This window comes from Fusarium oxysporum, chromosome 10, assembly GCF_000149955.1.
Source record: "Fusarium oxysporum f. sp. lycopersici 4287 chromosome 10, whole genome shotgun sequence".
Classification (NCBI taxonomy): Eukaryota; Fungi; Ascomycota; class Sordariomycetes; order Hypocreales; family Nectriaceae; genus Fusarium; species Fusarium oxysporum.
In genome coordinates this window covers 1,188,233-1,214,408 of record NC_030995.1, presented here as the reverse complement: position 1 = coordinate 1,214,408, position 26,176 = coordinate 1,188,233, and the positions used below count along the sequence as shown (strand labels likewise).

Sequence of the window (26,176 nt, the reverse complement as noted above, 5' to 3'; positions counted from 1 at the left end):
ATAGGAAAGCTCTATGTACGACCTTTGCGCTTCAGGGCCAGGGCATCCGTTTAACAATATTCCTCGTTGGATACTTTGTTTGGGTAACTAAGTGTAAAACTTGAGAAGATCCGACTTGTGGTCTATATTTCATAGTTTCAAGGTCGCAAGGCGCAGGAACACTGGCAGCTGGAAGCTAATTGGGGAGCGCACAGCCACATGTGGCTTCTTACTTCAGAGCCTTTGTCATCGTCATAAGGTAGGCGCACCATCTTGCTCAGGACCTTTGTCCCTGCATTCAGCATCATCTTTGTCCGGGCATAAAAAGCTCCTTTGCGCCCTCGCCTGGCAAAACCAGTCTTTTCCTGTATTGACAAAACAAACAGTATCAAACTCCCATCACTATAATCTACGAACTCCTCCAGATACGCGCGTTGATTCAGTCTGCCTCGCGCTCTGCGCAGAGCTAGGCTACAGGCTGTGACTGTTGTCGTCAGAGCATTTCCGGGATTTCTTTCGCGATTGCGCGACCTCTTCATCAACATGAGCGCGCCGCCTCCCCCAGGCAATCCGCCCGCCAACGCGCCTGGTTATCCAAATGGTGCCCCGAAGAAACAGAAGCCAAACCCCCTTCGGCCATTGCGTAAAAATCCCAAGGCAAACCCCCTTGTTTCTCGAAGACCACCACCCAGGCCGACAACGCCATCTGCTTCGGGTAGGCCAAATGGAACAAAGCCAAACATTGAAGAGATTCGACGTCAAAATGGTGGCTGGTCAGAGCCACCGCCACCTAAGTACAACGACATCCCCATTATGACAACGAAGAAGGATCTTCTCGACGGCATTCGATACCACATGATGAAGTTCACTCAATCTAAAGCAGGAGGAAAATCCATTGATCCAACCGACCAGGACGACTTCGCACGACCTGTAACATTGCACCGACGAGATGCTCGCCAACCCCCTCCGGGAAGGGCCGTCAAGACCGAAGCACCTGAAGCGCCTCAGGCTGACGAGGAAGAGGTGGAAAGACAGGCGCAGAGGAAAGCTGAACGGGAGGCTCAGCGCGCCATAGACCAGGCCAAGATTGCGCCTGTGGCCAAAGACCCTAATCCCAAGCGACCGAAGAAGCAAAAAGAGGAGAAAACAACGTTCAACCGGGCGCCCAAGACTGAAACTGCTAAGAAGGCGTCCGACCTGCGATACGAGGAAGCTCTTCCATGGCATCTCGAAGATGCAGAGGGTAAAAATGTTTGGGTTGGCAACTTCGTGGACACACTCTCTGGATCTAACGTGGCCTTCATGATTGACCAGTCTGTCTTCCGCATGATCCCCCTGGAGAAGTGGTACAAATTTACGTCTAAGCCTCCTTTCCAGACTTACGACATTGATGAGGTGGAGGCCTTCATGAGTAAGAAGGTGGATGTGGGCCGTTGGGTCATGAGAGACGAAGAGAAGAAAGCTGGGCGAAAAGACTTGGAAGCCACAAGAAAAATGTTCTACGGAAGCGGCCCGATGGTCAAGACTGAAAGTGCCACGTTCAAGGCCGCTTCGAGGTCAGAGAAACTGGAGCATGATGAGATTGATATGTCGGGCGATGAATTTCAAGATGATGATGAGGCTCCCATGTTCGAAAGGAATGACGATGAAGACACAAAGGACTCCAAGGACCGTATTCGTCGGGAACAACTCGGTGCCAACTTATTCGGAGAAGGCGACGAGCAAGAAGTAGACAAAGAACTGGATGAACAACTCCGAGAAGAGATTCTACGACAGAAGCTCGGCAAAGCCACCAAGAAGGCATTGATCAAGAGAGATCGAGAGGATATCTACGAAAGCGACGATTCCGAAGAGAATCCATGGAGCAGCTCGGTAAAGTCCTTTTTTATCAACTTGGGTCAAAATAATGCTAACTGATATTTCAAGTCTGATGACAACTCATCCGACGAGGAGGAAGAGGAAGACAAGAAAGATGACGAGAAGAAGGAAGTCAATAAGGACGACAAGAACCAGAGCGGTTCCGGATCGAAGGGTACCAATACTCCCTCCGGGAAGAAGCCTGAAGGCTCTAAGAAGAGCAAGTCGCTCAAGCGAGCCGGCTCCCCAGCACTCTCCGAGTCGAGTGGAAACGAATCTTCCCGCAAAAAGCTCAAGAAAAATGTCACATCTGCCACGGGAAGCAGGTCTGGGACTCCTCTTTTACAAGGCGGAGCCGCCCGTCGACCTACGGCTCCTGGATCTGGTAGTGATGGAGAGGCAACTGCTGGCGAGATGTCAGATGGAGCTGCACCCAAGAGGAAGAAGTTGAAGTTGGTTAGTAGCAGTGCTCGGGGCACTCCTTCGGCATCCAGAGCTGGCAGTCCCAACCCAACCCAGGGTGGTAAGTTTTCTTTGGACTGATTTCAGACAGATTTATAACTAATATTGTCTTGCAGCTGCTTCTCCTGGCTCACCCGGAGCTTCAGCTGTCGAACCATCCGAAATTCTCGACAAGATTCCCGCCGAAGGCATCACCGTTAACGAGTTGATCAAGCTCTTCAACCACCGTCTGGGTGACAGACCAGGCCAGATGTCTAAGACTGAGTGGATTCAGCTTGTCAAGAAGCTTTGTGACTATGGACCTGACAAGCGACTTCGCCGAAGATCGTAAAAGAATAGATACCCGATCAGGGCGGCAATATCGTGTCTTTTTTCTCCTCTGGAGTTTATTTGCCTTGCGACTTCTTTGTTAGCGCACCCCGAACCAGACGTAATATCGGAAGCCAACAACAGTATACATCTTGACATTCAGATTATTACTTATGGAGGATAAGGTCAATTAGTTTAGCGCTTAAAATGGGTATATAATAGAATATCTGCATCAAACTCTACCCGTTCATTCATCCATTTGCCAAGAGTATTCAAGTCCCTTGTTCCGTTCTCTACGGTTAAGTGCCTTGAACCTCTCAGCTTCAAAACCATTGCCGCGATCGACACCATCCCAGCGATAGCCTGGTTTGATTCCGTACCGATTTGGTGGCGCTGCGCCAGCGTAAACTGGCTTGCGTTTTGACTTTTTGCTCTGTCCTGTGTCTGTTTGCTTCTTCTCAGCCATGAACTGCATCATAGGATCGTTCCAGCGCTCCTGTTCTTTCAATTCCTGATTCATTTCTTCGTCATCGGCTGTACGCGCGAATGACATAAGCTTGGCATCTTGTAGCTTCTCTCGGCGCTTACGAGCCTCCTCAAGCTGTATGTCACCCTTGAGAGCTTCTTTGGCCAGGCGTTCCTTTTCCTCTGCCTCGGCAGCGGAACGTCGTGCTTCGGCGCGCTTCATTGATATGTCGATTCTTCGGCCCGTGGCGTCTCGATATACTGTCTCTTCCTCCTTTGCTGATTTGCGGTGCCGTTCGAACTCTTCGCGTTCTTCTTTTTGCCGCCGTTTAAGTTGCGCTGAAACAGTTGCTGCGCTTTGCAGTCCTGCATGTGTTCCGTCGCTCATCTTGACAGCTGATTCGTCGTCTTCGATAATGGGCATGTCCTCGTCTTCATCGCGAGCTGCGTTTTGCTCCGCTGCTGCTGATGCTAGAATCGCGTCTGCAGCCGCAGCCGCAGCCGAATCATCTTTTGATGTCGCGTCGCCTCCAACTGACTTCCAATTGCTCTTCCTGGTTTTTCGAAACTCAGCAGATCGCCCCGATACTGTGACCGGAGCATCTATTCCCTCGTCATCCTGTTGCGTATTGGTGTTGCCCCAACCTGAATCGTCATCGTCTGTAATAAGAAGGCCATTATTGGCGTCGGCGCCGCGCTTGCGCTTCCGTTTCTTCGCTGGTTTTGAGTCGGCGACCAAGTATTTAGAAGCGAGATATGCTGATAAGTCTGAAGGCATTTTGTTTTTTTTATGCGACAGAGACTGGGTTAAAAGGAGAGTGACAGGACTTACCTTTTGAGTTAGGAACCTTGAATGTTCCCGTACAGATATGCAGCTATCACATATTGCGGCTCTCGCCTCGGTAGAGCAATTACAGTGGAGAGCTCAACTTTCCGTTGTCCGCTGTCCCTGGCTGTCCCGGTCTGGGCGCACCCACAATGAGGTAAGGATACGTACCGCCATCATATCCCGAGTTTCCACATGATCGCCCAACCTTTGTTGCTAATCTAAGATCAAAGTTCTTCAAGTTTAAAGGCGTTGGTTACCTATATTCACCTAATGTCCCATTTGCTTCAGTGACAGGATCATGCCGAGCCGAGTTGTGGCCTATACTATTCGCTTTTCACCCTCACCTTCTTACGCCTCATAGTCCTCCGAAGTCCGGCCCTATATCATACCTATATCCTAGGACCCCTACGATTACGACCCCGTCCGACATCATCACCGCAAGCCGCTGCTCGCCATCGCCTTCATGCCACAATCTATCGAGAATGCAGCTTCGCCGACGGAACCGCTCCAGGCGTTACCCGCAGCCGCGTCTGCAATGAAACTTACAAAGTCGCGACACTCCACACCTGTATTAGAGTCACTACCATTATCGCAATCGGAAACCAATCTGGCCTTTCGTCGCTCCAACCCGTCGGCTGCCTCCTTATATGCCTCGACTCTCTCTCCACCTGGATCGCGCTCAATATCCCCAGCTGGTCGAGGATCGCCCTCTCGAGTTCTCTCCCATACCGTCTTCGATGCCCGACCAAGCCGCCCACTACCTGAGACTGGGGGCGATGGATCCGAACCTTTGAATCTCATCCTCCGGGCATTCGTACCTCATGTCTCAATCTACTCTTCCCATGATACAGATACTTTGATGGACGAGAAGGGCTTTCGAAATGGTCTCTGGGAACTACTTAGACCCTTTGGTGAAGACGTGCCAGGCAAAGTTACGATCAGGGATAGCAACGGAATGAGCAAAGCCGTAGAAGGCTTCTCTATCAGGTTTACAAGATTCGGTGACAATATTGAACACCCCGACCCCACAGTTTCGGGTTTCAGGAATCCTGCATCCTCGCCAGGTCAGAATGGCAGCCAAGCGAGCACATCCAGGGATAAGCAATTTCTCATGGACGCGGAAGCTGTAGTCAACAGCCATTTGTCCTATGCAGAGGAGTCGTTCGCAGCGCTGCCCCAGCATGGCTTGTTCGCGGGTCCAGACACGGGCTCAGAAGAGACATCACCATATTACGCTCTTTATTTGCGACGGTTGCTATCTGGCCTTCCTATTTCACCCCATGAAACCTTTTCACATCCGGTAGCATGTGTTGTTGCCATTAGCTCACGGAATCCGAATCCTCTCGAAGAGCTAAAGAAACTCTACACAGAGACAAAGGAGGGGAGCCGAAAACTTCCGCTTTGGGTAGACAGTGAATTTATTCGATACTATGTCCTAGTCCACGATGAAGAGAAGGACGACATAACAAGATCTATGGGGCTGTTTGAACAAATGAAACGAAATATGGGACCCCATTGCCATTTTCTTCGATTGAGAAGCAGCCAAAGTGCCGAGACAGACGACGACAGTATTCCGCTTCCCCGCAGCGACTGGATGTCAGCGCAAGAGGAACTGGAAGATATCCGAAGGAGTGAAGACGACGAGGACTTTGAGGACCCAACACGCTACATATTTGAATCTGACGCTACTGCCATTCGTACGTTTGTGCGTGAGATGGTGACCATGTCTGTCATCCCTACCATGGAACGAAATGTATCGTTGTGGAATGACCAAGTTGCTTCCCGCCGAAGAGGTCTCACGGGTCGCTTCATGAATTTATCCAGGAAGTGGGCGTTCACCGGCAGCTCCAGGAATTCCACAGGTACAAGCAACGCAAGAGACAACTACAATGCTGCTGGGTTCTATGGATCAGAAGCCCCTGAGGCTATTATGCGAAAATTGGCGGACTACGCCTTTATGTTGAGGGATTGGAAACTGGCGCATTCAACATATGATCTTTTGAGATCCGATTTTAGCGATTCCAAGGCCTGGAAACATCACGCCGCTGCCAATGAGATGGCTGCGCTAAGTCTTTTACTTCTCCCACAACAGATGTCATCAAAGAATCGTGCCGAGACAATAGATCAAATGTTGGAGGCTGCGTTTTACTCCTACAACACCCGGTGCAGTGCCCCCTACGGAGCATTGCGAAGCTTGCTCCTGGGTTTGGAGCTGCTGCGTTTACGGGGTGGGACCAATATTGATGATGCAGGCCGCTGGGGCGTGAGGCTTCTTGAGTCCAAGATCTCGGGCAGCGTGGGTGATGCATTGATAAAGGAACGAATCGCTATTTGCTATGGTTCGAAAGAGGGGGTCGGCAGTTGGCACTGGGGTTCGCGCCGTCGAAAATCAGCAACTTGGAGCGTGCTCAGCGCAGATGCCTGGCTTCAGCAGTCCAAGCACATCCAGGCAAGGCGATGTCTTGACGAGGCCCAGAGGATGTACTCGACTTTGCCTCATAAGGAGGGGATCACCAAGTTTGAGGCAGCAGGTGACTTCATGGCATCACTGCAGCACAGTCTTGCAGAGTCGCCAGACCCGTCGGATGACGACGGCGAGGGGGATGACGATGACGATATTGATGAGGAGAGTGAGGCCCTCAATGATATGAAGCCGAGGAGGCCAAGTACAGCAGCGGTGGACATGTATCGGGATACAACGAAGGAGGAAGGTAGTAGTATGGATGATGGCACATAGATAATATAACGACCAACGACTCAGATGCTTCCCATTCAATATGATGTCTTGTATAGCTCTTCTTTCTTTGGTGGCGGCTATAGTGGTGTGCAGCTCATACTTCTTCCCCTTGGTTATAAGTGCGGAAATAAGGTGTGTCGCTTTAGCAGGCTACAGTGACCCTTTGCTGGGAGACAAGGAAAAAATAAGAGTTGACAAGAAGATCTAGACCCCTATTGATTTACAATACAACCCTAAAGATACTTAAGTCAAAAGACTGTAACGCCGAGATGCAACCCTGTGTGTGGTGTGATATCCTGTGTATAAACACAAGCCGAGGTTGTTCTATACAACCTGTGCCGTTTGTGCACGGCGGCGGGCTTCCTCTTCTCTAACAATTATCTTCCTTTGCTCGGCTATCAAAAGACGCCCTTTTCGAAAGGCACCAAATGCGGATATGACTGAGCAAGCTGCAACTACTGTTGCTATCTTCATCTCTACCTGAAATGCATCAGCGTAGGTATAGCGGACAGCTGACCACTGTGCATTAGTGAGATGTGTGTTAGAACCACCAATTGTTGCTTGCTCATAGGCCGTAAGAACACCCGAAAGATACTTTGAGCTTTTCTCGTTCAGCAAGGCTGATGATGCTGCGATGCCCAAGCTACCACCCAAGAGCCGAACTTGAGAGAGAATACCCTGTGCGGGCGCTAATGATGTGTTGTTAGCAAAAGTCTTCTTCCACGACCCAAGCTGTGATGCATACCATAGTCCCTAATAGGCACCTCAACCGTTGATAACATTGTCGAAGACGCGACGGTTAAGCCAAAGCCAAGACCACAAAATGTCATGTAACCAAGAAGTTTTGCATCATTGGGCTCATGTGATAACGACGTGAGCAATCCGCAGCCGATTGTCATAACACTTGAGCCAAGTACCAATGACTCAAAGGTGTAGTTCTTGGTGGCGTTAATCTTGCCTGCTAAAAGGCTGCCAATAGCGGCTGTCCCCAACATAGGAAGCAACATGACGCCCGAGATGAGAGCAGACTTGCCACTAACAACTTGGAAGCGTAGGGGTATGGCATAGATGAGCAGCAAGTAAGGAAAGCCGTTGAGGAGGGTGTTGACAATGGCAGTAGAGTAGATCCTATTGCGAAAGATGTTGATTGGGAATGCGGAAGCAAACCGATCGTGCCATCGATGCTGAATGAAGATCTGCCAAGCAATGAGTAGACCGCATGCAAGCAGGCCAAAAACCAGAGGTGCAATGAATATGGAAGTTTTCCATCCATCGTTAGATCTTTCTGTGCCAGCATTCTGAAATGAGAAAACGACCAAAACTGCAGCAGCAATAGCAAGGAGGGACCCAAGAAAGTCAAGTTCTTTCCAAGCACGTCGTTCTTGTGATGGTAGGTATTCCGGTTTAGGCCAAGTCAAGATAAATATGACGAGAGATACAAAACCAACAGGGCCACTGCAAGTTGTTAGCTACATGATAAAGCATCTATCTTAAGGAGGAGCAATACTTGATCCAAAACACCCATCTCCAAGAAGCATAGTGTGTCAAGATACCACCCAGAACAGGGCCAAGGACACCTGACATGGTAATGACCAAGCCTACCAGAGCCGCTATGTGCTGCTTCATGCTATCTGGGCTGATTTCAGGCAGCATGATCATCGTGAGAGAGTACAGTCCTGACTCTGTTAACGGCCTGGGGAATATGACGGTTCAGTAGAGCATACCTGAACCTCCGATGCCCTGCAGAGCACGAAATGCGATGAGTTGGTTAATACTCCGTGCAAAGCCACAGGCAATAGAAAATATGAAGAAGATTATATAGGCTGCGATAAAGGCATCGCGACGTCCAACAATATCGGATATACGAGCGAAGACGATGGCGCATCCGAGATATGCAAGAGTGTATGCGAGAGCAACCCAGTTGACGTCCTCGAGGACCTCAAAGTCGACTCCGATACTGTGTAGACTTGTTGCAACGATAGAGGTGTCGATCATAGACAGGAACAGGCCTAGAAGGACTCTTGAAGTATGTGTTAGCAGCGGGCTAGGGCAAGAGATGATGGGACATACCCAACACAGAGGCCCCAGAAACGAGCAGGTGGGATTACATGGACTTCAGTTTCGTCGCGGTCTGAAACGGGAAGTGAGCGCTCTGTTTGGGAGCCCGAGATGGTTTCTGGTTTGCCATCGTCTTGGGTGCGCGTATCCTTCTCAGTTACTCTTGCATCCATGATGGGTGTGTGAAAGGAGATGAGAAAGGCGACAGGATTCCTGTGGTATATTTCAAGAAGATTGCAACAACGGTGGGATGAAGTAGTTGACTGTGGGAGTTGGGTAGTCCTGATGGGCGCCCCAAAATCTTCAGGAAATGTTGCACTGCAAGCAGGTTTGGCTGAATCACTGGCGCGTGGGGACTCTCGATCACCAAACAATAAGTAGCAAGTACGAGTAATAGGTCTTTATTCTGGTGCTTCGTTTGTCTCGATCAGTCTTGATATTTTGTTATACTAAAACAAAGTGATCAGAAGTTTCCGTCCCTTATATGATCAGGATGAGGGCTGCAAGTAAGTGGTCCCGGAGATCTGGATGTAGGCATTCCGCTGACGATGATGCATCTCTCGCATATAATGACCCCGGCCAAAGATTTGCGAGACATGCTATGAGAATCACTAAAATGGAATTGGGGACCAACATGACTTCCCGGCTGCGAGTCCGAGCTATCTTAGTGAAGCAGTCAGCTTGAGGACGTTGAAGTGGAGTGATGGAGGGTCCACTCTCGCATTCGCTTATGATGATCTCGTAGAATGATTGGGAGATCCCAAGGTCTCATCCCTGGGTGTTTGATAGATTGGGGATTGAAGATCTTGAAGGCCAGCGCTAGGCGTAAATGGGAAATCAATTCGAAGAAAGGAAGCCAATCCTGAAGCTTGAAGAGAAATGAGCAAACCGCTAGATACCTCCTGGGTAAGGCAAAGTAGCTACTTATGGTTACGTGCGGCTCTCCGATGTATCGAAAAAGCTGTCTGCTAGAATCTGAAAGTCCGGTCGTGCAGAGAAATGCTTGTTTGGCTGCAAGTGTCGGTCTCGGAGTTTTTATCAGCGAATCAAGCATCTTCCACCGTACAACGTTGAGAGCGGACGGTGAAGTTCAGCACGGATTTCCGTTTCATCTTTAAGGTCATAAGGTCCATTCAAAAGATTAAACGTCTCATCCTGGTGCCCTAGGCTTTGCAATCACTCCATCTTTTTGCCGAAGGATTCTGCATTACCTCATACATAGACCCTGGGGTCGGTCATATTGGAACGAGTGGGACGGCTTGTATACCTAGGGGCAGGCAAAAAATCTCAGGACCTCTATCCAAACCACAAAAAGAAAAGGTTTGGGTAAATTTAAATAGTATGGACTTAGTAAACCTTACCCAGTTATATCTTTTTCTCTCTTCACTCAGCTCAATAGTTTAGTAACTATCATCGTCAGAGCATCACAACAAAACTTAATGTTGTTTGCATGTAATGGTTGGCTCGGCTCAAGTTCGTCCTCAAGGCTTTTACTCTCGGATGTCCTGAGCTGTGCCCTCAAATTCGGCGAGAAACTGTAATATACTTTTGATATTGTCCCCAAGCTAATACAAGAAGCCAAAATAATTTCATTTAAATCACCAGCTCTACGTCCGTCCCATATCCTTCTCGTGTCTCACATCTATTCCTTCAAAAGTCATCACAAGGCAAGAGCACCATTTCAGCAGTTCCGACAAAGATAACCCAATCACGAGCTTCTACCACGCGAGTACTCCACTTGAGCGGCTACTCCCAGTTGTGACGTAGCGCAGTTTAGCCCCACGTCGAACAGTGAGTGGTCGGAAATGGTTGGTCTATTGCTAGGCAGTGCACTACTCAGCAACCTTGCTCGATTATTCGACACCGTCTTCACCCACTCCATTCGAGAGCTTCATCAATAGCATCTATACCAGCAGTCTCTCACATCTTATCGAGGGTCTCGCGGCACTCGTTTATCCGAAGTCCGTCTGCTCGCTGTGTGACTTCTTACAGAGCAAGCTACGCGGTGCCACATCGCATCATTACCTGGACAGTCACAGTCACAGTCACGTACAAGTACACTCTCGTTCATCAGCATCGGACCTCAATATGGCCGATGTCATGATCCAGACCCCTCCGGTACTTCAAGGTCCATCAGAGAAGGAGCGGAAATATGACCGCCAACTCCGACTTTGGGCTGCCTCTGGTCAGGCTGCTCTCGAGTCGGCCAATATTCTCCTCGTTAACTCCGGTGCTGGTACTGTCGGCGTTGAGACTCTCAAGAATCTTGTTCTGCCTGGTATTGGCCGATTCACCATTGCCGACCAGAACGCTGTAACTCATCAAGATTTGGGTGTCAATTTCTTCGTAGATGATAGCTGGCTGGGCAAGTCCAGAGCTGAAGCTTGCACCAATTTTCTCTTGGAACTTAACCCTGAAGTACAGGGTGAATGGTATCCTAAAACCCAGGTATGTCGTTCAATCTGCCCAGCCGCAATGATCCATCCCACTGACATATCTCAGGATGAATATTTCCACCTAGATCACCTACTCAGTAGCTCGCCAACATTCACCATGATCCTATATGCTCTTCCTTTGCCTCATGATCAGGTCCAGCTAATTCAAAATTATTCTCACCAACATAAAATTCCTATAATTGCGGTTCATTCCGTGGGATACTACTCCTACTTCAAGACCACCTTACCCGGCACATTTCCTATCGTTGACACCCATCCCGACGAGACCGCCACTACAGATCTGCGACTTCTAGCCCCTTGGCCTGAACTCCTTGAGTTTTCCCAGAGCATGACTGAAAACATCGACAACCTCGATAGTCATGAGCATGGTCACTTACCTATGGTCGTTATTCTCCTTCATTATCTAGAGCAATGGAAAGAAGCTCACGACGGCGCTTACCCTACCAGCTACATCGACAAGACCGCATTCCGCAAAACTGTCTCCGAAGCCATGAGGACAGACAACCCTGAGGGAGGTGAAGAGAATTTTGAAGAGGCTATAGCTGCTGTGATGAAGCATGTCGTAACCCCCTCCCTTCCTAGTTCTCTTCGACAAGTATTTGACTATGTGCACCAAGATCCTGTAAGAACAAGTGCAATTAATGTTGACTTCATCACTAACCTTTGCCAGGAGGAGATCAACTCTGGCTTCTGGGTCATCACAGAGGCTGTGAAACGATTCTATGACGAACATGGCCGTTTACCTGTCCCTGGAGGACTGCCTGACATGAAGGCTCAATCCAACGTGTACATCAAATTACAGAACATCTACAAAGAACGGGCTCGCCAGGATGTTGGTCAAGTTTTGGAAACCGCTCGAAGTCTTCCTGGCGGTCAGGACGTGGATCCCGAGCAGGTCGAGCTCTTCTGCAAGAATGCTCCTTTTATCAAGCTCATTAATGCCCCTGGAGACAAGACTACCAGTCTCGATAAGCTTGTCGGTAAGTACAGCTCTTTCTGGTCAGAAGGGCTTTTAATAACATATAGCATACAGAACAAGAGCTAGCAAACGACGAGATGTCAGCCTTTGCTGGGCCCGAGATGCCTCTATCCCTGGTCCCACTGTACCTCGCCCTGTTGGCAACGTCAAATACCAAGACTGCTTCTGCAGATGAGATTATGGGTTTCATTGGTAAGGCCGCACCAAAAGCCACGGAAAATGAACGTTACAAGAAGACTGCCCAAGAGGTTGAGCGCGCGGCCGGCGGCGAGCTTCACAACATATCAGCCCTCACGGGTGGCATGGTTGCTCAAGAGATGATCAAAATCATCACCAAGCAATACGTGCCCATCGAGAACACTTGTATCTTCGACGGTATCGACAGCCGTTGTCAGGTCCTCCGCCTGTAAAAAGTATCAGCCCTTGGAGGTATCTGATGGGAAAGATGGAAACGGAGTAATGTCACGATTAATGACTGGATAGAAGGATTCACAATAGAAAACATCGCATCGAACGACTTTGAAAGCAGCAATGGACATCGTGGAGTAGCTCAACGTGGTAGGGTCTCCTGACGCCATCTTCTGAATGAGAACAGGTTTCGGTTTCAACATCGCGATTCTCCCTCAACCCCAACCACAGATATCGACCACGTGTTCGCCGCAGCCGTGAACAAAAGACGATACTTCCCATCTGAAGCAAGAAGCCCAAGACAAGAAGAGACACGCATCCAGCAAAAAACATACAACAGCGGGGATTCGCTGGTCGTCACCGACCCAACTACTAATCCGCCGGTTAGTGGCTTGACTATGGGAGAGCGGACGGGATCCCGTATTTTCCACTACCTTTGGTCGTATGTGCTTGACATGATGATGGTGTTGCTTATGGCCACTTCGTCCTGCATGTTCTATGCATTGAAGCGTCCGGGACGTCTCCCGATGTTCCTGGCATATGAGCAGGTCATGTTGCTTGACTAAGACAGTCCCACTATCAGAACTAGTCACGTTTCATCGAAAGACTGCGTTTCCGCAGTCTCCTGAAATCATGAGTACGTACAAACAAGGCCTCATTCGGTGATAGTTGTGGGTTGCGGGGCCATCAACACTCCTGGCATCAAACATGTCATCTCGATATCAGGCCAGGAACCGGTGAGGAATTACGTTCCTTTTTGCCATCGTAAGATAACTATACTAAAGTTTAGCTACCTATATTCTGGCAAGGGACGTTGTGGCCAACGAATGAGCGCTGTATTTGAGTTCGCCTGCCACGAGCTCCTTGCCCCAGCAAAACTGATCAAGTCCTCCACCGTCAGTCACCCTTGCTGAATATTGCCAATTGTTAAAAGCCTCTTCCTGCCGAAAACTCTCTCTCGCATCTTCCCGAGATACCTATATACGCTAGCAGGGTTGCCTGAGTCGCATCTGTCTCTGGATCGACGCTCTTGTTGCTTGGTGTGGAGGCTGTGAGAACTTTGACGGGAACTCTCTAGAAACGACCGCAATCATCAAGGTACAACCTAGCTTCCTAGTCTCATAGGGCTACCAGTAAGTCCTCTTATCGCTCAGCTTTAGCGAAGAATGCGGGAGCTTCAATGGAGGTGGATTGGGAGGGAGTGTTTCTTTACCCCGGACGTCAGGTGGCAAGCGCTCTACCACGTCTCAAGTTGATCAACAGTCGTATCAAGGGCGGATCACGGAATGGCTTACCACTCACCGCTTTATGGCAATACGACGTCTTCTTTCAACAAAGCTTTTGCTCTTGTTGGACGTCGCCACCGCCTCTACATCGACTGCCAAGTTCTTCAAGCCTAGTGCTGTCTGACCTCCGCTGTAAGGTACGCACAACCTGCATGTCCAAGTAGCAATCGAGGCCAAGAGTGTAACAAAGACCTCATGTCCAAGTTTGTGCAATGTAGTTGTTGATCGTGTATTGGTGGCGGCCTATATTCCTATGAAGCAGGTCGGCTGTCCAGCACTGCCCCTATAATACGTCCGGAGGTTTATTACCACAACAATGAAACCATCATTAGACTCATGGCTAATAACAAAGTTTACCTAACGCGCCGGATCTCATGTGGATCTCGCAAGGAGCACTGTCTCCAGCCATCACTCGGCTAAGCTATATTTGATGTATATGATGGCCTTGTCAAACTGTAGGTTTGGTGACCTCTGGTCACATCTGTACATGAACCACGGGATATTAGGCGAAATCGAATCAATCTTCGGCATTATTTTGGGCCGTCTCTGCTAGTCTACACTTGGCACCGAATTTCGGCGGCTACTAGTCTGAACGAGTGCAAGCTCATGGGGTCTCCAGTGCCGGATTTGAGGGGTGCTGCCATGACATGTTATCAGATCGAGTCACATATGGGGTATATAAGTGCCACTATACTGTTTTCTTCACTGCTGCTGGGGATGTTACAGGGGCTCTCAGCATTCTACAAGTATTATGATCGACGGACATGCAAAAGGACCGTGACCGGATGTTAACGACGTGCCTATCAGAGGACAGAATGAGGTTCTTTCTTCAAGATTCTAGTATCTGGTGTGACGGAGAACCCGAGATTTCCGAGATCTTTTCCAAGGTTTAACTGTAGCTCTGCTTCATGCCTCGCCAGAACAGGATTTTCGTGTTTGTGTCCAGAGCGTGTCGAGTGTTGCCAAAGCCAAAGTGCTCAGGGCAGCAGAGTATTCAATATTCATGCAAAACGTCAGCAAGAAGCAAAGAATAGGGTGTTGAGCTGCTGATGGAGGGTTAGTTCTGGGTTGAGTTTATTCTTGATAGAGACAATGTCCGATGTTGAATCCGGGCATGATGGTAACCACGGGTTTACGCTCCGACTGGCCGCTCGACCTGGAATCTCAGGCGTGGCTTTGAAGTGTCCAGCGCATGCATACAGACAGACAGACAGACAGACGTATCCGTACATGTCGATGAATTAGATGAGGGTAGAATCACGAAGCTGTTTGGAATGGCTTGTTACAGTCAGACCCATCCGGCCGGAGGGGCAGAGACGACCATTTCTCGCGCCGAGGCTGAGGACAGCGGGCGAGAGCCTGCCAGAGTGTTCCGATAGCCAACTCACGTGGGAACATGGTCGGTAAATCAGGCCGGCTCATTCTGAAGTGGATGAATCTTGGCGCCGGGGATCCCAGGTCTTTGTAAACTGAAGAGAGCAGTGAGCGGGCCTCTGAAGGGAGTCTCCGAGTCTCGTGGAGCGTGACGAGCAGTGGACACGGAGTTCGGTATCAGGACTATTATCCAGCCGGATCACGGTCACCTTCCCTGAAAGGTAACCAGGGTCCGAAACAGTTGGAGGGCTTGGAGGGGAAAACCCGGGGTAGAAGTCGTGGAGCTGGAGGGGATTCAGAGAAACGGGCCGAGGATCCCAGACCCTTGGTAGAGGGAGTATTAACCAGAGTTCTGTGAGTGGTATGAAAGAAGTCTCCGATGGGTCGATTAATGATCACACGCGCGATGCGAGGCTCATTTTTGACAAGAGTGCGTTCTGTACTCCGTACCTTGGGGAAGTTGGTGTCCCATCCTCGGAGGTTGTCCATGTGAACGAATCGCTTGCCTTGCCTGATTTGATTTGATTTGATTTGATTTGATTTGCTTCGCTTTGCTTGTGCCTGCGTGCGTGCGTGAAGTGCGCGCTTTTGTTCTAAAAGCAAGGTGATGTGTGATGTGGTTAATTACTAAGGCAAGACTAAGGTCAATGGAGAGGCGAGTGGTAACATCGGATGAATACCTGCATGATATAGCGCTTGACGGAAAATTAATCAGGGAGAGCGGAATTACATTTGATTTTTTTGATTTTTTTTTTGGTTATTTTATTTTATTCCATTTTGTGTTGTGTTGTGAGAGCTCAAAGATTGACGGTCGATCTGGCAGAAAGATAGATAGATCTCTTACATATACGAGCCAACATGTAATCCACTCTATGTAGTACACGATCTCGCTTGTCAACCCAACACGTACGTACGCCTCAATTGTACAGTCAAAGCAGATCACTCAGTGAATGTTGGTTCATCGATTGACTCTCTTCCCCAGAAATTCCCTGTAACTTGTCAACTTAACCATAAAATTGCTAAGTCCGAAATAGGAAGCTTGAGATGTGGTTCCTGGATAAATGCAAATCGACCAGGGGGCCAGGGCATGGATAAACGTGATAGGGCAGCAATCGGCGGCTCGAACTACATGTACATGCATCTGGGCCATGCAGCGCGACCCTCTGGCCCCTTCATCTCGTGGCCTTTTACTGCCCTGTTGCCTGTCGCATTAAGCCACCGCAGTCATCCCATCCCATCACGTCCCCATCCACCGACTTGGACTTGCAAGGTGCTGGTGTTGATGAAGCATGACGAGGGAGCGATGGATGCGAGGCGATGCTACTGTTACTCTTCGGGAATAAGGGAGCTACCGCAACGCCGAGGCCTCTTGGAGATCTTGCTTACAAGCTTGGACTCTGCTTCTGCTACTACTACTACTACTACTACTACTACTACTCCGTTGCAGCCACCAGTCGACTGCCGTGAATGCTTCGGGCCGCCCAAGCCAATATGCCCGTCATTAAGGGCTGGGTTGGGTTGGATTGGCTTGCAATGGTGAGGGGATAGCGTTGGGCTCGGCTGGGCTGGACTCGACGCTGGAACTGCAGATACTCCTGAATCGTCACCTCACATCACCATGCCTTGCTTGTCTGCCCTGCCATGCCCTGCCCTGCCTCATTGTGATTGTTGGTTTGATGTCTTGAGAGTATTCGTGTATTCTTACGGATACAGATATTACCGGTGCTGTCTTTCACCGGTCTCGATGCAATGCAGAAGCGTCTAATTAACCTCGGGTACAATACACGAAATGACGCGCAGAAACTGATCTGTCGTGGAGGCGGCCCAGCAGATCACGTCCTGTCTCGTCCTACTCTGAGCAAATCACCTCTGCAGGCATTTCCAAATGGGTCGACATGCCCGAAGACAATCGTCAACAGAAAGGACCCTGAGTTTAACCTGCTCTTAATTTCACGTCCCATTACTTGGGCATAGTCAAATGTCATAGCCGCCCCCCTCTCATCTCTCCGGGCAAAAACAGTTGTCTGCTGCGTAGTGTTGTGTCGTGTCGTGTCGTGTTATGCTACGCTACCCCATACGCTCTGGATCGTCCCTCTTCATGCGTCCATTTCAAGGACTTGCATCATCCCACGAATGAGGACCCTGCTCTCCTGTTCCCCACGATCCATTCCCGTACGTCTTGCAGCGTCCTTCTCCGCATTATCTGCTAGGGGTGGCGCCGGCTCGACAGTAACATCGTCGCCGCTACTCTAAAGTACTTGGCAGACCTGCTTCACTAACAGCACTACTTAATAAGTGTGGTGTCCAGCCTTACACAGATCAAAGTTTGGGGGCCCTTTCTCTTCGTGGCTTGCACAATAGGATTATCTTCCTGACTAGCGCTGTCAACTCCTTGTTAACATGTCTCCCTCAAGTACCAAGGTTGCCGCTGGTGGCTCCTTTCACACCTGTAAGTCAACCTCAACACATCATCGTCGTCTCCATGTTCTAACAGCACCGAAGTCCAGGGCATCATTCCCAAAAAGCAGCCCGCTGCTTCCAGCAATGCAAGACCCAGGGTCGCCGGCACACGGCGCATAACGACTCCCCACGCCTGTACCGAGTGCAAACGAAGAAAGATCCGCTGCGATGGCAAGCTGCCATGCGGCCAATGCATCACCAGCCGAGCTCCAAAGAGCTGCTCTTATGATAAACATCGCCAACGAATGATTCCATCCAGAAAGTAGGTGACATGTCAAAAACCGAAGATCTCTTCAGCTAACCGTCCTCCAGGGCTCTGGATAGCTTGGCACAATCTCTCGAGGAGTGTCGGTCAGTGCTTCGGCGCCTTTACCCAAACCATGACGTTTCTGCACTGCGGACCATGGACAAACAGGAACTTATCAACCTCCTGGCTCAATCACAATGTTCACTTGGAGATCCTCTTCCATCGCCACCTCTCGAGTCATCATTTCCCAAGCCAGACACATCTCTGGTACCATCAGACTCCCTCCTGGAACTTCAGTCTTCTCTCGAGGCTGACCTCGACTCACTCATCGGAGAGCTTGAATTTGAGATACCCACCGAACAACTTGAAACCAATGATGGGTCCGGCTATCTCACACAACAAACCTGGTGGGACTATAGCTCACGGCAATGGAGCTCAGTGCCCGTGCCATCTATGATGGAGGGTCAGCCATATGGCCATGACTTGGTCACTCCGATGCAACACTCGATGTATGAGGATGAGCGCGGAATCTACGGCTCACTTGAAATGAGATGACGAAAATGTACCTTTCTCGATGTATTTTTACATGCGATTCCCGACTCTGAGTGGGTATAGGGGCATCATGCACCCCTGGGGACGCAGGTCGTCTCCTTTGGCCGGATCACAGCTTACGACAATGAAACGAGGTCACGACCCTTTACTTGCTTTACGTTGCTTCACTCTACTTGAGGTATCTACAGTATGACTACCTAGGTACTTTACTTTGCCTACCTTAGGTAGTATCTATATGCAAATACATACATATCTCTTGATGCTTGAGTACCTTAGCTAAGGTCCCTTAACTTATTGTCTCTGTTTTCAGTTTCTCCATTCCATTGTCGAGGTGATTTGAAGTGTAAGCTTGAACTTCCACATCTGGAAGGCATCATCGCGGTGCTCTTCCTTCCCACCTCTGTTATTATCAGCCATGCCGTTCCTATCCTCAAGATGAACCGTAAACCATCCCCTTCCATCAAAAAAACCATTCTTGGGCACGGTCCTTTTTCGTGACGCGGGCGTAGAATCACAGAAGAGCAGACATGGAGCACGCACTCACATGCAATAACCTCAAATGTCGAAGAGAGCTGAGCGAACGTGCACTTGTAACGACATGCAGGTAAGCATATGACATTCAGAAGCCAGCGGCCTTCTGACATCAAAATTAACAGCCATATCTTCTGCATGGAATGCGCCCAGCGATTCGGTGTCAACGGACAGGAAGCTGATCGCCGCAACACATGCCCTGCCTGCCACTCGCAACTAACCAATCCGGACGACGCCGTGATTACGAACCTGAATCCAAGTGAAGACTACAAGACCAGTGTTTTAAGCGGACTGAGCCCCAACGTTATCATGGAATGTGCCGGTCGGGCTCTCAGCTTCTGGGCTTACCAGACCACCCAAGACATCTATTACCAGCAGCATTTATACAAAACCCTGACCGACAAGTACTCAAATCTCAGCGTCCGCCTCGAGAAGACCGTGAACGAAGCTAATTCGGAGATCGAAGGTCTTCACCACAAGTTGTCAAGTTAGTGCTCTACTCCTCTCAAATTCGCATCTATTCAGCTGACACAGAGCAGGTCTAGCAGCAGAACAGGATGCTCTGCGGCGCAAGAATGGCGAAATCTCCCGAGCTTATAAAGACAAAAGTCGCAAGGTCCTGCAGTTACAAGAACTCTACGACAAAGTCAAGAGAAAGGCTGAGCTTGGTCAGATTCAGAGGGCAGCATCGGATGCTGTTGACTCAACCTTACAAACAACCCAGATCGACTCAGGCTATGAAGTTAGCTTGCCTACACAAAGCAATGCTGAAAGTATCCCTCCGCCAGCCTTTAGCCAGAGTCATCGCATTGATATCTCAGGAATGAACACCGGCCTCTTACGAAACTATACAAATATGGCAAGAGAAGGAAACCATTGGCCACGACTAGGAGGGTCATCCCATTGTGAGCATTCATTTCATCAACCGACAGTACTTGCTGACGTATGACAGGCAATACATCAGAGGCCCCTGTTGGTGGCCTCCGCCGATCTGGCATCAACACAACATCCGTATACCAAACGACGACATTGCCAACTCTCGCAGGAACCCCAATTCCTAGTTTTGGCGGTACAAGGCAGTCTACAAACACGTTTGCTCCGGGCTTCAGTCATCATCGGGGTAGTCTGGCAAGTGTTGGACTAACATCCGGTATCAAAGTCAGCCAAGCGAATAACCCACCAGCATTGGATATGCCCTCAAGGCATCTATGAAATGGACAGGACAGTAAAAAAGTGACCGCATTCAGGGCATCAAGCTTATTGCGCTCTCTTCCGTCGCTTTTTTCTCAAGGCCTGCATTAGTGGTAGTATCTGATACTTTAGAACAAAGGAGGGGAAATTCAATAGTTATTTTGCTTGTCATGTACTCAACAGTGTTCTGGTTTGGCGCTTTGTTCACACTGATAGAAAATATGTTCGATCAATGACTTTGATGAGAACACAATAACTGTTAAGAAATCTTATATGCATTTTCAGTACGTCGTGACTGAATCGTAGACATTAAATACAGCAGCTTCCACAGCATTCTAGACTGGATCTCCTCTTCTCTGTCGGGAGAACAGCACTTATTTCGAACATCATATACTTTTACAACAGGTGATCAAACATGCAAGACAGCTTCATCGCTAGAATTAAATGGCATACCCAATTGTCACTGTGTTTGCCGTCATCTGAGCCATCAGGCTCGGGAGATGGCGGGAAACCTGTGCAAATATTCGCGCGCATCAGGGAGACAACCAGGGAATGGCACAAGCTGAGAAGGGCTGGGGGTAAAGTTCAGAACTTACGAGCACAATATCTCGCTGAACAAGCCAAAATCCAAGGTACGGTGTCGCCTCCGATCACCATATCACGTCCCGCCATGGAACTGCAACGGCTTTCACCTGTACCAGCGGAGCTACCAGGTGACAACACAGATATATATTCCCGGGAGAGACTTGAGCGAAGTCAGTCAGCGCACCAGCATGAAGCTCCTGGTTCTCGTCCAGTTCCTGTCACTGATGACTCTCATCCACCCGGGGAGAGCGGCAAATTCATTCTTGTTTCTGACCCTGTGCTCGATAATGCGAAGGGCTCTGATCACCAACACAGAGACACGCCTCATGCACAGAGAAATGGAACTGTTGAATATGAGCGGGATCTCAAGATACTATTGGATGAATCTTGTGTTCCTCAACCTCTGATAGGTCCAAGTCATGTCGTCCAAGATGATATTGATATTCTTCGTCTCGAGACACGCATACAGACGATCCGGAGAAATTGCGAACAGCTAACGGAAACCAGAACGGAGCTAGAGCAGCAAATACTCGTAGCGAAAGAGTTTGCCTTCAAGCTGTACTGCCAAACACATGAATGGGAGTGCTGGAGTCCAATTCTACAAGATCCTGTTCCCCTGCTGCAGGTATTAAAGGGACTTCAAACGACCATGCTGTGGCTGCAAGCCCGCATTCAGTGGTATGAGAGAAAGTACCCTGGGCTTCGTGAGCAGTACAACACGCATACGGGATTGCAGAACAAGACTTCTGATGTGGTAAGGCTGGAGGATAGTGAAATCTAGCTGGGCTATGCTGAAATGGATCGTTCTTAATATCGAGACAGATTAGGTTGGGATCGTTTGTTGAGGATATTTCGCGGAATCTTTTTGGTTTTTTTATTACCCCGGGTCATATCTTGATTTTTATTTCCTTCATTTCATCATGTTTTCTCGTCTCTAACAGGTGGTTATCTGGTTGTCTGGGACAGATAGGGGCGTCTTTCATGTTTCATGAGCAAGAGAGGATATAGATAGATTGCAATGAGCGGATGCGGATAAAGATGATACACTCGAATATAGGTAAATATTTCTTTTAAAATAGATTGTGGTCATGGGATGCCATTCGGTCCATCAAACTGTAAGTGAACAATGTCCTTATCGGACCTCACCACATGCGGATGTCTATTCTTAGACTTTCACGTGATGGAAAGCTTAACGATGGCATGGCCGCGTATGCACTACTGACGCCATTCCGCATACTGTACAGACTCCATTCCAGCGAGCCAACGGAATCGAAGCAATCCCCCCTGTGTTTTTGTTTTCGTCCCTTTTCCCCCTTATCATCTTATCAACGGCCTTATCTTGAATCACCAGTTGTCCTACTGCGCCGTGCGCAATAATCCAATCAATTCGACACCAAATCCACTTCCCGTCTCGTGTCTTCGTCGAATCCTTGTCAAACTTCATCCTCGCTAACCCTCTTTTGGCCTTGTTCAATTCTGCGTCCCTGTCATTGTTGGAATCTTGTTCTACGACTCTTGTTTGCAACTTTATACCTCCAACTTCCACTCGCTTACGCATCCGAATGATGCTCGACACTCGCTTCACCTGCTAGACCTATTCAACCACATCTTTTCGGGGGCCGGCCTCTAGTTTAATATCGTTTCATCTTCTCGACGCTCTCGCTATCGTCAAAGTCGAAATATCATCAACTTCGCTCAATTAGGGATCCACCCCGTATCGCAACATCACGAAACGTCGCATAACGTTCGAAACAGCTCGTCCAACGCCGATTGCGGTATACTTATCAAGAAGAACATTCGCGACGATCAAATAAGCTACGCCAACTCATATCTAATTTGCTCCGTCTTTATCGTCGCTGTTGCACCTGTCAGAACTGAACAACCTCAATCTTCTACCCTAATGGGTAAATCATGTCGGTATTCGCCTTCTTGTTGGTAGACTTTGACTGACAGTTGTGTCCCATACAGCACAATATGGCGTCATTCTTGACGCTGGTTCCTCAGGAACTCGAGTATACATCTACAAGTGGAAGAATCACGCCAAAGCTGCCAAAGATGCGTCGACTGCCGAGCTCAAGTCTCTCCCCAAGATCAAGCTCAAGGAAAACAAGAAGATCCATCCTGGAGTTTCGAGTTTTGCAGAGAAGCCTGCGCAAATCGGTCCCGATCATCTGCAGCAGCTGATCGATATCGCTCTCGACGAAGTCCCCGACAGCAAGATTTCCGAGACCCCCGTTTACCTCATGGCAACTGCCGGCATGCGATTGCTACCAAAGCCTCAGCAGTCGGCACTCCTCAAATCAATGTGCACATACTTGCAGTCGAATACGAATTTCATTCTTCCGGATTGCGATGCCCATATTCAGGTTATCTCTGGCGAAACCGAGGGTCTGTACGGCTGGATAGCGGCGAATTATTTGCTGGGCGGCTTCGATCACCCTGAGGAGCACGACCATGGCAAGGATCATCACACCTACGGCTTCCTCGATATGGGTGGCGCATCTGCTCAGATTGCCTTTGCTCCAAATGCAACTGAATCCGCAAAGCATGCGGATGATTTGAAGATGGTGCGCATGCGAACACTCGACGGATCACCATCCGAATACAAAGTGTTCACTGCAACTTGGCTCGGATTTGGTGCCAATCAGGCCCGCAGCCGTTATGTCGAACGTCTACAAGAACACTACAACACTGACTCTACCCACGAGCTGCCTGACCCCTGTATGCCTAATGGCTTGCGAACTTCTCTAGACGGTGAACTTGTTGAATCAAAGTCGGATAAGACGGTTTTGATTGGTACAGGAAAGTTCGACGAATGTTTGACGGTGACCTATCCTCTACTGGGCAAAGACAAGCCATGCGAAGACCAGCCCTGCCTTGTCAACGGCCAGCATGTACCCGGCATCGACTTCGACATCAATCACTTCGTTGGTGTTTCGGAATACTGGCATACAACTCATGGTGTCTTTGGCGGAAAACACAAGGCTTACGATCTGGCGACATATCAGAACAATGTCATGGAATTCTGCAGTCGCGATTGGTCGGACATTGAGGGTGATCTTGATAAACGCAAGAAATCACCAGAAAAGAAGGCAGCCGAGGCCCGTTTGGCTTGTTTCAAGGCCTCATGGCTGATTAATATGCTCTACGACGGAATTGGCATCCCTCGTGTTGGTCTCGAAGGTGGTGCAGCCAACGACACCATTAAGGACGATGGTGAGAAGTCATTTAACGACCCTTTCCGGCCGGTGGACACAATCGATGGCATCGAATTAAGCTGGACTTTGGGTAAGATGGTCCTATACGCCGCCGGACAAGTTCCTCCATCCGGTTCCGAGCTGCCTGTCGGCTTTGGAAGCAATGTGGATAAGGGGATAGCGAAGGACTTTGAGCACGCCGGTTCTTCACCTATCGCTCCCCACACAGGGGACGAGGACGATGATGATGACCTGGAAGATCTTCTGAAGAAGCCTGGAAAGTCAACCGGTGGACTCGTCGCATTTGTTCTGATAATTCTGTTGGCCGCCTATTTGCTCCGCAAGCCTGAGCGAAGAAGAAAGATATTCAGCATGGTTAGCCGGCGAAAGCGATCAGGGAAACCAGGCCGCGGCTCCTCTCTTGTCCACAAGCTCTTCGGACGAAACTCGGGGCCATCTTATGAGAGAGTATTGGAGGAGGGTGACTTCTCTGATTTTGAGTTGGGCGATGTTGATTCGGATGAACACGATCATTCGGACAGCAGTAGTAATGGCTCGCGAAAGGGACGAACATCGGGTCTAGCAACACCTAGTATCTCTGCAGGCCGCGCGGACGAACTCACTCGCCCTCCGTCAGCAATGGATCGTGCCGGGCTTGTAGTGCGGACTGAAAGTCGAGAACGGCTATCGCCCTCACTATTGAGTGCTGGCCGAAAAAGCCGCAACGGCAGCCCAACTCGTGCGAAGAGTCCATTCATGTCGCCTGTACGGGAAGATTGAGCGCTTCAATTTGATTCATGGGGACGTATTAATGCGAAATTTATATATATCTGGTATTTTTTGGGGGTCAACATCACGGCGTCGGGGAGTTTGTGGGAACTGGAGGAGCATTAAAGACATGGCGTTCAAAAGAACGCATATACCATAAAACAGAGTCGTGGCAGTTGTTGATCTGTTGGTTGAGTTTGGCGACGAAATTGGAGTCTCTCTTGGATATCACACTACATTATTTGTTTGGAGCTTCTGGGAGTGTTTCACAACGATGTTTCTCGGTAGGGGCGTCCGCTCAGTTGTGTGAATTGGTATTCAATTAATCGATTTTGTCAGTCGCTCAAAGCAGGTGCTTTTGTCTGTTGCTATTTTACTATAATCCCCACCCTGATGCCATGCCAGACTCGCCTTTTCGCCGTTGAAGATATTCCCTGCCCGAATGTTATACACCTTGAAGCTTTGATCAGGCATTTCCAGATACGCATAAGCCAACACTAATCTGACTGCTTCTCCAGGAAACTAGGATCTGCCCGAACTCTTGATTCAAACTTGCGCCACCAGTTTTCAAAGGCTTTGAGCGGCACAACCTCAACACCACCAGGTCCTGCTGTACCGCTAAAGCTTGATAGAAAGTTGAATGCGTTTTGGATGATGCGTTGTGCGAGTATAGCCGTACTGGGCTGGCCGCCTGATGAGTTGCCAGACTTAGTGGCAGCGAGCTCTTGCAAGCGCTGGCCAACAGACTCTTCTGACTCCACTGATACACCAATTACTAAATCGCTGGCCTCTCCTCCACCGCTGACCTTGAACATCGCGCTCTCCTTTCCAGGGCCTATACCTCCAAGAAAGCGGAAGTTGGGTGTGCCGCCTGACTGAGCTGCTGCTGCGACATCGGCGGCTGTTGCTAGGTAGATTGCTGCGGCAGTGTTCGGTGGAAGACTTATGCCTGGTAGCATAAAGACAACAATATGTGAGAAGTGTTTTGTGGTGGGGAGAGCGTAGAGTAGTGAGGTTGGAGAGGGGGTTGAAGAAGGTTCTGTGATGAGTGGTTGGCCCGCAGGGACGATGCCAAAGAGTGGGCTTGACATGATGATACTAAAATCGAGATGAGTAAGATATATTCAATCGTAAGATCATATGATAAAGAAATATTTGATTCTAACCAGGGATGGGAGGGGAAGGCTGTGGTGAGTCCTTTGTTTAATAAGGGTCCAGGCTATTCTTTGTCGTTGTTTCGCTGGTAGTCTAGTGTGAAACGATTGGTGGGTGTTTCGAGGGTAATCTAGAAACAAGTGGAATTCTGGTAGCAATCTGATCAGCAGTGACCTCATATGGTAGCCAAACCCCTTAGGTTCCCCACAGGGGTCTTTAGGGTAGGGGACACGACATTGCATGCCAAGTCGACCCTTGATGTTTCAATATAGTGTGACAGAAACATTGAGA

At 49.2% G+C, this 26,176-nt stretch overlaps 11 protein-coding genes and 1 non-coding gene across 16 annotated transcripts; 7 read left to right on the top strand and 5 right to left on the bottom strand.

The window, feature by feature from the left end:
• Nucleotides 1–243: 243 nt before the first annotated feature.
• On the top strand, nucleotides 244–3,937 carry FOXG_11362 (transcription initiation factor TFIIF subunit alpha). 2 transcript variants are annotated; one of them, XM_018390961.1, is made up of 3 exons: nucleotides 244–1,851; nucleotides 1,906–2,359; nucleotides 2,415–3,937. In XM_018390961.1, exons 1-3 carry the CDS (start codon nucleotides 523–525, stop codon nucleotides 2,627–2,629), a joined length of 1,998 nt encoding a protein of 665 aa, XP_018249525.1. In that variant the 5' UTR covers nucleotides 244–522; the 3' UTR covers nucleotides 2,630–3,937. The 2 variants fall into 2 exon arrangements, with proteins under 2 accessions (XP_018249525.1, XP_018249526.1); XM_018390962.1 differs by having other exon boundaries at nucleotides 1,906–3,937.
• FOXG_11361 (uncharacterized protein) lies at nucleotides 2,733–3,969 on the bottom strand. Its single transcript, XM_018390960.1, has one exon. The coding sequence runs from the start codon at nucleotides 3,848–3,850 to the stop codon at nucleotides 2,855–2,857; it is 996 nt and encodes a 331-aa protein (XP_018249524.1). The 5' UTR covers nucleotides 3,851–3,969; the 3' UTR covers nucleotides 2,733–2,854.
• Nucleotides 3,970–4,037: 68 nt separating this feature from the next.
• Nucleotides 4,038–6,905, top strand: FOXG_11360 (uncharacterized protein). Its single transcript, XM_018390959.1, has one exon. The coding sequence runs from the start codon at nucleotides 4,365–4,367 to the stop codon at nucleotides 6,636–6,638; it is 2,274 nt and encodes a 757-aa protein (XP_018249523.1). The 5' UTR covers nucleotides 4,038–4,364; the 3' UTR covers nucleotides 6,639–6,905.
• Nucleotides 6,812–9,825, bottom strand: FOXG_11359 (uncharacterized protein). 3 transcript variants are annotated; one of them, XM_018390957.1, is made up of 7 exons: nucleotides 9,621–9,802; nucleotides 9,413–9,564; nucleotides 8,709–9,359; nucleotides 8,363–8,658; nucleotides 8,146–8,314; nucleotides 7,384–8,093; nucleotides 6,812–7,327 (listed from the first exon to the last, which is right to left on the bottom strand). In XM_018390957.1, the coding sequence occupies exons 3-7, from the start codon at nucleotides 8,867–8,869 to the stop codon at nucleotides 6,963–6,965; spliced, it is 1,701 nt and encodes a 566-aa protein (XP_018249521.1). In that variant the 5' UTR covers nucleotides 8,870–9,359; nucleotides 9,413–9,564; nucleotides 9,621–9,802; the 3' UTR covers nucleotides 6,812–6,962. The 3 variants fall into 3 exon arrangements, with proteins under 3 accessions (XP_018249521.1, XP_018249522.1, XP_018249520.1); XM_018390958.1 differs by having other exon boundaries at nucleotides 9,419–9,564; nucleotides 9,621–9,720; XM_018390956.1 differs by having other exon boundaries at nucleotides 8,709–9,564; nucleotides 9,621–9,825.
• A 490-nt stretch (nucleotides 9,826–10,315) lies between these two features.
• Nucleotides 10,316–15,741, top strand: FOXG_11358 (amyloid beta protein binding protein 1). Of its 2 annotated transcripts, XM_018390955.1 has the most exons (5): nucleotides 10,316–11,144; nucleotides 11,199–11,774; nucleotides 11,823–12,132; nucleotides 12,186–13,276; nucleotides 13,330–14,233. In XM_018390955.1, the coding sequence occupies exons 1-4, from the start codon at nucleotides 10,785–10,787 to the stop codon at nucleotides 12,539–12,541; spliced, it is 1,602 nt and encodes a 533-aa protein (XP_018249519.1). In that variant the 5' UTR covers nucleotides 10,316–10,784; the 3' UTR covers nucleotides 12,542–13,276; nucleotides 13,330–14,233. The 2 variants fall into 2 exon arrangements, with proteins under 2 accessions (XP_018249519.1, XP_018249518.1); XM_018390954.1 differs by having other exon boundaries at nucleotides 12,186–15,741.
• On the bottom strand, nucleotides 12,868–12,983 carry FOXG_20519. Its single transcript, XR_001936413.1, has one exon. It is a non-coding gene; the product is annotated as a 5S ribosomal RNA (ribosomal RNA).
• FOXG_20518 (uncharacterized protein) lies at nucleotides 14,616–16,001 on the bottom strand. Its single transcript, XM_018400801.1, has 2 exons — nucleotides 15,880–16,001; nucleotides 14,616–15,826 (listed from the first exon to the last, which is right to left on the bottom strand). The coding sequence occupies exon 2, from the start codon at nucleotides 15,686–15,688 to the stop codon at nucleotides 15,386–15,388; it is 303 nt and encodes a 100-aa protein (XP_018249517.1). The 5' UTR covers nucleotides 15,689–15,826; nucleotides 15,880–16,001; the 3' UTR covers nucleotides 14,616–15,385.
• A 390-nt stretch (nucleotides 16,002–16,391) lies between these two features.
• FOXG_11357 (uncharacterized protein) lies at nucleotides 16,392–18,745 on the top strand. Its single transcript, XM_018390953.1, has 3 exons — nucleotides 16,392–17,648; nucleotides 17,702–17,921; nucleotides 17,972–18,745. The coding sequence occupies exons 1-3, from the start codon at nucleotides 17,600–17,602 to the stop codon at nucleotides 18,459–18,461; spliced, it is 759 nt and encodes a 252-aa protein (XP_018249516.1). The 5' UTR covers nucleotides 16,392–17,599; the 3' UTR covers nucleotides 18,462–18,745.
• A 240-nt stretch (nucleotides 18,746–18,985) lies between these two features.
• On the top strand, nucleotides 18,986–20,201 carry FOXG_11356 (uncharacterized protein; the record flags this gene model as incomplete). The annotated part of the gene is made up of 4 exons (XM_018390952.1): nucleotides 18,986–19,062; nucleotides 19,115–19,476; nucleotides 19,529–19,894; nucleotides 19,942–20,201. The coding sequence occupies 4 exons, from the start codon at nucleotides 18,986–18,988 to the stop codon at nucleotides 20,199–20,201; spliced, it is 1,065 nt and encodes a 354-aa protein (XP_018249515.1).
• Nucleotides 20,202–20,453: 252 nt separating this feature from the next.
• Nucleotides 20,454–21,871, top strand: FOXG_20517 (uncharacterized protein). The gene has a single exon (XM_018400800.1). The coding sequence runs from the start codon at nucleotides 20,596–20,598 to the stop codon at nucleotides 21,544–21,546; it is 951 nt and encodes a 316-aa protein (XP_018249514.1). The 5' UTR covers nucleotides 20,454–20,595; the 3' UTR covers nucleotides 21,547–21,871.
• Nucleotides 21,872–22,002: 131 nt separating this feature from the next.
• On the top strand, nucleotides 22,003–26,059 carry FOXG_11355 (uncharacterized protein). The gene is made up of 2 exons (XM_018390951.1): nucleotides 22,003–22,678; nucleotides 22,734–26,059. The coding sequence occupies exons 1-2, from the start codon at nucleotides 22,666–22,668 to the stop codon at nucleotides 24,740–24,742; spliced, it is 2,022 nt and encodes a 673-aa protein (XP_018249512.1). The 5' UTR covers nucleotides 22,003–22,665; the 3' UTR covers nucleotides 24,743–26,059.
• FOXG_11354 (uncharacterized protein) lies at nucleotides 24,990–26,017 on the bottom strand. Its single transcript, XM_018390950.1, has 2 exons — nucleotides 25,897–26,017; nucleotides 24,990–25,828 (listed from the first exon to the last, which is right to left on the bottom strand). The coding sequence occupies exon 2, from the start codon at nucleotides 25,819–25,821 to the stop codon at nucleotides 25,228–25,230; it is 594 nt and encodes a 197-aa protein (XP_018249513.1). The 5' UTR covers nucleotides 25,822–25,828; nucleotides 25,897–26,017; the 3' UTR covers nucleotides 24,990–25,227.
• Nucleotides 26,060–26,176: the final 117 nt, after the last annotated feature.

Excerpts from the sequence above, each read along its gene's own strand:
- FOXG_11362 (XM_018390961.1), top strand. The coding sequence starts at position 523 with ATGAGCGCGCCGCCTCCCCCAGGCAATCCGCCCGCCAACGCGCCTGGT. Across the intron at positions 1,852-1,905 it reads AGAATCCATGGAGCAGCTCG|TCTGATGACAACTCATCCGA; the intron begins GTAAAGTCCTTT and ends TGATATTTCAAG. Across the intron at positions 2,360-2,414 it reads TCCCAACCCAACCCAGGGTG|CTGCTTCTCCTGGCTCACCC; the intron begins GTAAGTTTTCTT and ends ATTGTCTTGCAG.
- FOXG_11361 (XM_018390960.1), bottom strand. The coding sequence starts at position 3,850 with ATGCCTTCAGACTTATCAGCATATCTCGCTTCTAAATACTTGGTCGCC.
- FOXG_11360 (XM_018390959.1), top strand. The coding sequence starts at position 4,365 with ATGCCACAATCTATCGAGAATGCAGCTTCGCCGACGGAACCGCTCCAG.
- FOXG_11359 (XM_018390956.1), bottom strand. The coding sequence starts at position 8,869 with ATGGATGCAAGAGTAACTGAGAAGGATACGCGCACCCAAGACGATGGC. Across the intron at positions 8,094-8,145 it reads AGATGGGTGTTTTGGATCAA|TGGCCCTGTTGGTTTTGTAT; the intron begins GTATTGCTCCTC and ends AACAACTTGCAG. Across the intron at positions 7,328-7,383 it reads GGTGCCTATTAGGGACTATG|CGCCCGCACAGGGTATTCTC; the intron begins GTATGCATCACA and ends ACACATCATTAG.
- FOXG_11358 (XM_018390954.1), top strand. The coding sequence starts at position 10,785 with ATGGCCGATGTCATGATCCAGACCCCTCCGGTACTTCAAGGTCCATCA. Across the intron at positions 11,145-11,198 it reads AATGGTATCCTAAAACCCAG|GATGAATATTTCCACCTAGA; the intron begins GTATGTCGTTCA and ends GACATATCTCAG. Across the intron at positions 11,775-11,822 it reads ACTATGTGCACCAAGATCCT|GAGGAGATCAACTCTGGCTT; the intron begins GTAAGAACAAGT and ends AACCTTTGCCAG.
- FOXG_20518 (XM_018400801.1), bottom strand. The coding sequence starts at position 15,688 with ATGGACAACCTCCGAGGATGGGACACCAACTTCCCCAAGGTACGGAGT.
- FOXG_11357 (XM_018390953.1), top strand. The coding sequence starts at position 17,600 with ATGTCTCCCTCAAGTACCAAGGTTGCCGCTGGTGGCTCCTTTCACACC. Across the intron at positions 17,649-17,701 it reads TGGTGGCTCCTTTCACACCT|TCCAGGGCATCATTCCCAAA; the intron begins GTAAGTCAACCT and ends ACAGCACCGAAG. Across the intron at positions 17,922-17,971 it reads CGAATGATTCCATCCAGAAA|GGCTCTGGATAGCTTGGCAC; the intron begins GTAGGTGACATG and ends ACCGTCCTCCAG.
- FOXG_20517 (XM_018400800.1), top strand. The coding sequence starts at position 20,596 with ATGCAAGACAGCTTCATCGCTAGAATTAAATGGCATACCCAATTGTCA.
- FOXG_11354 (XM_018390950.1), bottom strand. The coding sequence starts at position 25,821 with ATGTCAAGCCCACTCTTTGGCATCGTCCCTGCGGGCCAACCACTCATC.